This window comes from Petromyzon marinus, chromosome 79 (genome assembly GCF_048934315.1).
Source record: "Petromyzon marinus isolate PM22_M1 ecotype Great Lakes invasive population chromosome 79, UKy_Petmar_22M1.pri1.0, whole genome shotgun sequence".
Lineage (NCBI taxonomy): Eukaryota > Metazoa > Chordata > Hyperoartia > Petromyzontiformes > Petromyzontidae > Petromyzon > Petromyzon marinus.
In genome coordinates, this window is record NC_133745.1 from 18,779,542 (window position 1) to 18,789,014 (window position 9,473).

Consider the following 9,473-nt stretch of genomic DNA (forward strand, 5'->3'; position numbering starts at 1 on the left):
GCCGCGGTGACGTCACCGTCGCTTAGTGGCGAATGGCGGCTGTATTGGTATCGGAACCTTCAACGCTTGAAGTGATCGTCTCAAAGTGCACCTGGGCCTTGCATCAGACGCCGTTGTGACGTCACCGTCGCTTAGTGGCGAATGGCGGCTGTATTGGTATCGGGTAGTCTGGTGACTATTGCAGGTGGATGCAATCGCTCCTTTCGGAAGGAGACTTTGAAATAACGAAAAAAAATTTGCCATTTCAAAAACCGCCCCTCCCCTGGTGCTCAGCTGTTGTGGAGTGCCCCCCCCCCAACTTCTCCGGAGGGACATAAACACAAAGAAGAGTAAATCTTACTCATCGTAGTCTCTGAACGTTATTTTTATTATTACACGCTTTTATTTAACTCACTCTGTGTGTTGTTGTTGTTGTCGTATCCTCAAATCTTGTAACTCAACGTTAACCCACTTCCCAATGTGGTATCGACTACAAACTTGGTATACTTATGTCATACTGATGACAATACTATATTCTATCGTTAAAAATTAAAAATATATTTTTAAACATTCATTTTTATACGTTACGTTTAGGCTTGGGTCTAATTGTCCATGCTCAACTCACGTTGGCTGTAAATCACCACGGGCCCCTTACGTTATGGCAAGCCTCGGGGCCACTTCCTAGAGTCGTGGAGTTCTGCGACTACTCGTACGGTACATTTCATTAAAGCGTGTTTTTAAAAAGGTATTTTTAAATATTACTTATTATTATCTATGTAGCCGACCTGTCTCTCCCCCCCCTCGCCAGGATTCACGACCGGAGGAGAGAGGGCATGTGGCGGACCGGCTACACACACATCCTTACACCATCATTACATTCGTGCTTACGCACACAAAGACAAAGATCCCCCCCGTGTAGCCTTAACAGACTGTTGGGGCAAGCGCTGTTAGCGAGCACCTATGAAGGCCGGCACAGCACACGAGGGGGTGGGTGGTCAACACGACGCCCGGCCACCTTTGTCTCCCCAGTGGCGATGTTTACACACCGCACCAGGTACTCATTCGAGGCCGAGTTGACCTAGGGGAGGCCTAGGACCGTTTCATATAATCGTCACCGGTATTACATACATCCCTACATATGTAACAGTTAGGCCTGGCGGCCAGCCCAATACCAGAAGTCTTAAGGACTTCACAGGCAGGCCAAGTTTAAAAGTAGCACAGTCACTGACTTGGTCGGTTGGAAAAGGAGAATGGGGAGTAGAAGATAGAGAACCTGCTAGAAAGTGAGGTACAGGATATATATATGAAGAGCCCGAGAGAGATCTCGAGGCGCATTCTGGAGTGAAGCCTCTATAAGTATGGTCTCTATGTCTGCACATTATCAGCGAATAAACCACACAGTTGAGCTATACTTAACCTCGTCCGAAGTCCTTTTCACATGCATCCTTACATACACACATGCATCCTTACATACACACATGCATCCTTACATTCAAACATACATCCTTACATACACACATACATCCTAACATACATCCTTAGATACATACACATATGCGTCCTTACATACATACACACATGCATCCTTACATACATACATTCAAACATACACACATATATCCTTACATATACATACACCCTTACACACATACACCCTTACACACACACATTCATCCTTACATACACACGTACATCCTTGCACAAATACATAAATCCTTACATACATCCTTACGTCAATACCAATACCTGCCATTCGCCATTAAATTACGGTGACATCACCATGGTTCTTGTGCCAGGCCAGGTGCACTTTGAGGCCCGTGAAGTGTCGAAAGGCTCGCTGACAGGAGGTCATGGGACAGACCCAGCAGGTGCCATGGGTTGGCTGACTGAGATGATTCGCAGATGCACCACCAGCTGTACCCACTACTGTACCAACTTGCTGCATTTTAGCCGCCTGGCTAAAATACAGAAAGTTGGAGGGCGACTGCCTCCAACTGGCCAGTAGCGTCCTTTACGATCCTCCTCCACAGAGGCCGATCTTGACACCGCTGGTACCAGTCTTCGGCAAGTGCACTCAGCTCCAACATCACTCCATCTCTTCTCTAGCCCGTGCCGTGCCCATTAAGCACCCTCTATTCGGCCAAACAGAAGCTGCTTGAATATGTGGTCGCTGGCCATGCAGGCTACATGACCCATCCAACGCAGCCTTGCCTGCCAGAGGAGCTCACTGATGGGACTTTGTCCAGATCTTTCAAGGATTTGTGAGCTCCTCACAATCCAGCCTGGTTAAACCCAGGATGAATCGTAGGCAGGCCAACCTGAATATTTCTAACCGGCACAGATGTTGCATTAGAGGGGTCCAAATTTTACAAGCATACAGAAGAGAGGGCATGAATGTGGCTAAGAAGACCCGAAGCTTTGAGGGGAGCGAAAAACCAGGTAAGTTTGCACACAGCATTACGCACCCATTGAAAAAATAATGCCGATTGATTCGGAGTGAAACCGGAGCTGGTCATAAGAACAATGCCCAGGTATGGGCAACTCTCCACTCTCTCCACAACTGCTCCACAACAAATGTGGAGCTGAGCTTGTGGAGTGTTTGATGACACAAAACATCCAGGCAGGTGCTTAGGTTTACTGGGGCAGTTGGAAAGTCCCCACCACTTAGTGGGACCCTCCAGGTTCAGCAACAGCACCTCCAACTCCTCCTCTGAGTGAGCAGCAATCACCAGATCATCAGCAGAGACAGCATGGTTAACCAATAGGAAGTCATCCTTGACCGCCCCCGGGCATCGATCAGCCTCCCATTGCATCTGTATAACAGATGGAAATTCCTTCGGTACAGCCATAGAAAGCTTCTCGAACTACGTGGTCAAAGCTGATGTTAAATAATATGGGAGCCAGAGGACATCTACTGTCGCCAAGGCGAACATGGAATGGCTCCGAATCCTGGCCACATAGCTTTACCCGGGTCTCCCCAACATCATGAAGGTCCTTAATGATCGTGAGCAGAGATTTTGCACGGAGAATCAGGGACTCCGAAAGCACGGAAACAATCCACGGATGTAGGTCTTGTTGGAATTCCCTACACCTCTGCTGTAGCAGACGGACAGACAATATGTCATCCGTGTATGACCGCCCTGGTCTAAAACCGCATTGGGGCTCCGCAAGCCTCTCCTCAGCGTGCCTGGCAAGGCGGTGTTGAATAATCCTTGCCAGAACCTTTCCCCCGGCACACTGAGGAGTGAGATGCCCCTATAGTTGTTACACCAGGGCATCCGTCAAAATCCTGCGGAAACCCGTCCTGTGGTCCGGACATTTGCGATGATGTCACGTAGGGCAGTCTGCACACAGATGCCAACCCTCACAAGCAAACACCCTTACACAGATCCTTCAAGAAGCAGTTACACCCTCCTCCTTTTCCTCCACCACCTCCTCTTCCTCCTCCACTCCCTCCCCGCCCTCCCCCTCCTCCTCCTCCTCCTCCTCTTCCTCCTCCTCCCCGGCGTGCGTCTCCATGTGACGCTTGAGCACCGACTTGTAGGCGAAGCCCTTGCCGCACACGGCGCACGCGTGCGGCCTCTCGCCCGTGTGCGACCGCACGTGGCACACCAGGTTGAGCTGCTTGATGAAGCCCTTGCCGCAGAAGGAGCACCTGTAGGGCCGCTCGCCCGTGTGCGTCATCAGGTGGTCCTTGAGGAACTTGGGCACGGTGAAGCCCTTGCCGCACACGGGGCACAGGTGGGGCCGCTCGTCCGTGTGCGTCCACGCGTGCCTCTGCAGCGCCGACGACTGGATGAAGCGCTTGCCGCACACGGGGCAGCCGTGCGGCTTCTCGCCGGTGTGCGTCATCATGTGGTCCTTGAGGACCTTGGGGAGGGTGAAGCCCTTGCCGCACACGAAGCACGCGTACGGCCTGGCCGCCGCGGCCGCCGCCCGCGCGTCGGCGTCGTCGGCCGAGGCGGCCTCGTCCGCCGGGGGGGAGCCGCGGGCGCGGAGCTGCCGGCGCCGCCGCCGCCGCTCCTCCTCCTCCTCCTCGGCGGCGTGCGTCCGCGCGTGGTACTGCAGCGAGGAGGACTGCGTGAAGCTCTTGCCGCACGCGGGGCACTTGAAGAGCTTCTCGCCCGTGTGGATCCACATGTGGCTGCGTAGGGTGGAGGGGCGCACGAAGCCCTTGTCGCACGCCGGGCACTGGTAGGGCTTCACGTCCATGTGGATCTTGCGGTGGCGCCGGAGGCTCTTGGGCGTCGCGAACTCCTTGCCGCAGTCGGGGCAGGCGTGCTGGTGCTGGTGCTGGTGGTGGTGGTGCTGCGGTTTCAGCGGAGGCCGGGGATCCGACGCGTCGGGGTCATCGGCGTCACCGTTACCGTCGCCGGCGTCGTCGCCGTCGCCCGCTCCGTAGGCACAGGGGTCGCCCAGGACCTGCTGCTGCTGCTGCTGCTGCTGCTGCCGCCGGCGGCCCTTGCCGGCGTTCGTCCGCATCGACCGCAGCCGCATGCGAGGCTGGTGGCCAAACTCCCTGGCGAGTTCGCTGCGGTAGACCTCCTCGCTCTCTCGTCCCGTGAGGCCGCCACCGCCGCCGAGCGCGGCGCCTGCGGTCGTCGGGCGCCGGCCGGGCAGACGAAAGCGAGGTGTTAAAAATAACAACAAAAATAAACTTTAAAACTTGCAAAGGTTTTACGTTCTCGAGAGAAAGCGATTTTTGACGCTCGCTCACGTGTGTCCGTGTGTGTGTTCGTGTGTGTGTGCGTGTGTGTGTACGTGTGTGTGTCCGTGTGTGTGTGCCTGTGTACGTGTGTGTGTCCGTATGTACGTGTGCGTGTGTGTGTGTGTCCGTGTGTGTGTGTGTCCGTGGTCCGGCAAAACAACCCCCTACCTCCTCACGGTGCCGGAAGGGCATCTCTGTCGTGGCCAGTGCTGTGGTGGGAGGTCCAATTTTGATTGGCTCCTCCCCTCATGGCGTCTGTGACCACCACAGGGGCTAAACGGGGGCTCTGGACGGGTGCGAGGGGCTGATAACCCCTCCACCTTCAATTAATTACCACTAAACCACGAGTTAAACTGAAATATGTAACTAATAAGCTTGTGCCGGAGGCCCCGGGGGGCCAGGCGTCTATGACGTCTCCTGGCCAAACCCCAATTGGCGGAGCCAAGGAGATTGAATATCTACACTCGGGGCTCCTCCAGAAACAACGAAAAGCCACTACGGGTGGCCACGTGGAATGTTCGAACGCTCACTGCGGAGGAGAGGCTGCCACTCCTCTGTCGGGAGCTGGACCGGTACCACCTGGATCTGTGTGGCATTCAGGAGGTCCGGTGGACCGGCTCTGGCTCCTGCCACCATGAGGGGTGGGGACAGTCCTCTACTCGGGGCAGCAGACTGCCAAACAACAGGGTGTGGCTCTTCTTTTGAACAAAAGAATGAAGGGGGCGTGGGAGCATGGCGGTGAGGTGTGGGAAGCTGTAAGTCCCAGGCTACTTTGGGCTCGCCTTCCCATCAACTGGAGGCGAGGAATGGTGGTCGTGGTTACTTATGCCCCCACCGAAGATGAACATCCGTGGAGGGATGCAGGCAAAGCCGATGAGTCAGATGCCTTCTATGACCTCCAGCAACAGGTGCTGGCTAAAGTGGCCCCTCAGGATAGTCATCTTGTTGGGTGACTTCAATGCCCGAGTTGGTCATGATGCTGGCACCTGGCTTGGAGTGATTGGAGGGAAAGGGCCGGATCAGCTTAATAACAACGGTAGGAGGTTGCTAGATTTTTGTGCAGCCCATGGACTTGTAATTACAAACATGCTGTTCCGGCATCGGCACATCCACACAACATCATGGATGCATGCCGAGTCCAAGCAAGAACATCTCCTGAACTACATAGTGACGGACCAGCGGATGCGAGCCCATGTCCTTGACACCAGGACCTACCGTGGAGCTGATCTGCCCTCTGACCATCGACTTGTCATCTGTAAGATGCGCTGCCCATTCTTCCGCTCCGGTGGTGGGTGTACACCCAGGACCCCATTCCAACCAAAAGTGGCCTGGTCTCGGTTATTTGATGAAAGTTGCAAGTGAGAATTTCATCATCGCCTGTGGCTGGGGTTGGCATCGTCCCCCACTCCTCCTGATGTCGAGGGTAAATGGGCGAGGTTTAGAACTATGACTCATGCGGCTGCAATGTCTGCTTTGGGTACGCGGTCAGGACCTCCCCAGAGACCCTGGCTGACAGAGGAGGTGTTCAGGATTGTTGAGAAAAAGCGACAGGCCCACTGTCATCGGCTACAGAATCCCACGTCAGAGAATGAGGAGGCTTACCGCAACCTTCGCTCGGAGGTTCGGAGAGCCGTGAGGCGCTGCAAGGATGGGTGGTGGTCGCGGGTTGCTGAGGAGATGGAGTCTGCCTCAGTGGCCCGCGATCACAAATCTCTATTTAACTCCATCAAAAATGTAACCTGCAGCGCCACACCTATTATCATCATTAGGGGAAAAAATGGTGATCCAATCTCCGACCCCCAGGAACAGGTTTGCAGATTTGCTGAGCATTTCTGTGAGGTCCTGGGGGAGGTAAAATCCCTCAGCCAGGAAAACATCGTGGCACAAAGTGAGGATGACCCTGCTGAGGCTGCGGTGCCTCAAATATTGGAAGAAGTCACCCCCTGTGAGTGGCTGGCTGAAGTGCCATATGTTGAGGAAGTACTGAGGGCGATTCGGAGTCTGAGACCAGGAAAGGCAGCGGGCAGAGATGATCTCCCACGCGAAATGCTGAGGGAGGGTGGAGTTTGTGCACAGACTGCCCTATATGACATCATAACAACAGTCTGGACCAATGGACGGGTTTCGCAGGATTGGAAGGATGCCCTGGTGGTCACCCTCTTTAAGAAGGGGGACCGCACAGACTGTAACAACTGCAGGGGCATCTCACTCCTCAGTGTGCCGGGAAAGGTCCTGGCAAGGATTATTCAACATCGCCTTGCCAGGCACGCTGAGGAGAGGCTTGCGGAGCCCCAATGCGGTTTCAGGAAAGGGCAGTCCTGCACAAATGCCATATTTTCTGTCTGTCTGCTACAGCAGAGGTGTAGGGAATTCCAGCAAGACCTACATCTCTGCTTTATTGACCTGGTCAAGGCTTATGATACCATCAATAGGCCTGGGCTCTGGGTTGTTCTTCGTGCTTTTGGAGTACCTGACCCTCTGCTCACGATCATTAAGGACCTTCATGATGGTGAGCGGGCCCGGGTAAAACTACGTGGCCGTGAGTCTGAGCCTTTTCCTGTACACCTTGGGGTGTGACAGGGATGTCCTCCGGCCCCCACATTATTTAACATCTATTTCGACCACGTAGTTCGTGAAGCCTTCAATAGCTGTACCGGGGAAATCTCCATATGGTACAGATATAATGGGAGGCTGATCGATGCACGGGTGCGGTCAAGGGATGGCTCCCTATTGCTCAACCACGTTATGTATGCTGATGATTTGGTAATAACTGATCATTCAGAGGTGGAGATGGACACCCTGCTGCTGAGACTGGAGTGTGCCACTAAGAGATGGGGCCTTACCATCAGCCCCACCAAAACTAAGCACCTGTCTGGGTATTTTGTACCATCGGACACTCCACCCCCACAACTCCCAATCGGTGATGTGGCAGTTGTGGAGAGAGTGGAGAGTTTCCCATACCTGGGAAGTGTGCTTATGACTGGCTCTAGTTTAACAGCAGAGGTCTCACGCCGAATCAGTCGAGCGGCAATATCTTTTCATCGGTTGCGTAACGCTGTGTGGAAGCTACCTGGTCTGTCGCTCCGCACTAAGCTTCAGGTCTTCTCGGCCACGGTCATTCCCTCCCTTGTCTACGCTTGCGAAACGTGGACCCCCCTAATGGAACATCTTCGCTGGTTAGAAACATTTAGGCTGGCCTGCCTACGATCCATCCTGGGTTTAACCAGACTGGATTGTGTGAGGAGCTCACAAATCCTTGAATGATCTGGTCAAGGTTCCATCGGTGATCTCCTCCGGCGGGCAAGGCTGCGATGGCTGGGTCATGTAGCCCGCATGCCTAGCCACCGCACGCCGAAACAGCTTTTGTTCGGCCGGATCTAGGGGGCTAAACGGGCACGGCAGGAGGACGTGGAGCTGAGTGGACTTGCCGATGACTGGTACCAAGATCGGCCTCTGTGGAGGAGGCTCGTGAAGAACGCTACTGGGCAGTTGGAGGTAGTCGCCCTCCAACAACAACGGAGGGCGGAGGAGCGACGTTCACAACAACGAGCGGAGCGCCGGGTGGCTAAAGCACAGTAGGTTGGCACAGTAGGGGGCACAGGTGGTGCATCAGCCAGTCATCTCATCTCAGCCAGTTGACCCGTGGCACCTGGGTCTGCCCCGTGACCTCCTGCCAGCGGGCGATCGACACTCCATGTGCCCTCAAGGTGCCCATGCCCTAGCACAAGCGTCGTGGTGAGGTCACCGCCACTTAGTGACGAATGGCGATTGTTGTTGTTGTTGTGTGTGTCCGTGTGTGTGTGTGTGTGTGTCCGTGTGTGTGTGTGATGCCGTAGTTATGTTTCATGGAATCGAATGGCCAATGTCCAGGTTGTCCTTCCTCCCTCCATTTCAATCTCCCTGCCCCCCCCATCTCCCTCCCCCCCCATCTCCCTCCCCCCATCTCCCTCCCTCCCGTACCGTCGTCGCCGTCGTCGCTCTCCACCTCCACCTCGATCTCGGCGACGCCCGGCGTGGCTCCTCGCCCTCGCCAGGAGGCCACGGCCGGCCCGGACCTCACGGTGGAGCCATCGTGCAAGATGCGGCCCTCCAAAGCATCGTCATCATCATCATCATCGTCGCAGTCTGTCTCCATGTCCTCTTCTTTGATGTAGAGGACATCATCACCTCCTCTTCCTCCATCATCATCTCCACAACCATCATCACCATCATCACCACCACCACGTCCATCGCTATCACCTCCTCCTCCTCCATCATCATCATCATCACCACTTCCTCCTTCATCTCCATCACCATCATCACCTCCTCCTCCATCACCTGCATCGCTCTGCGTGTCCTCTTCTTTGATCTGGATGTCGCCTCCGTGAGCTGGGAGAGATCGCAACCAATCGGAAGGTTTACGTTAAGACGGCAGGAGGAAGGAATCTGATGAGCTATGAAGCTCCTTGTTTGTCACAGATGGTCCAGTAGGGAGGCACGGGGGGGGGGGGGGGAGGTTGCAACAACAACAACCACAACAATAACCACAACAACATTAACAAACACGATACTCACAAACACGATGGGAGCGCAAAGTCTAGGAAAGGTAAATCACAACAAATATGAACACAAATACAACTAAACTATATTTAGTGTGGAGTGTAGTGTATAGTATTGGTGTATAGTGCAGTGTATAGTATTGCGGTGCATAGTAGTGTAGTGTATAGTAGTGTAGTGTATAGTGTAGTGTATAGTAGTGTAGTGTATAGTAGTGTGGTGTATAGTAGTGTAGTGTATAGTAGTGCAG

General features: G+C 54.2%; 1 protein-coding gene across 1 annotated transcript; it reads right to left on the bottom strand.

Moving 5' to 3' along the window:
- Positions 1-346: 346 nt before the first annotated feature.
- On the bottom strand, positions 347-9,182 carry LOC116957633 (uncharacterized). Its single transcript, XM_032979895.2, has 2 exons — positions 8,648-9,182; positions 347-4,571 (listed from the first exon to the last, which is right to left on the bottom strand). The coding sequence occupies exons 1-2, from the start codon at positions 8,820-8,822 to the stop codon at positions 3,373-3,375; spliced, it is 1,374 nt and encodes a 457-aa protein (XP_032835786.2). The 5' UTR covers positions 8,823-9,182; the 3' UTR covers positions 347-3,372.
- Between the last annotated feature and the right edge of the window lie 291 nt (positions 9,183-9,473).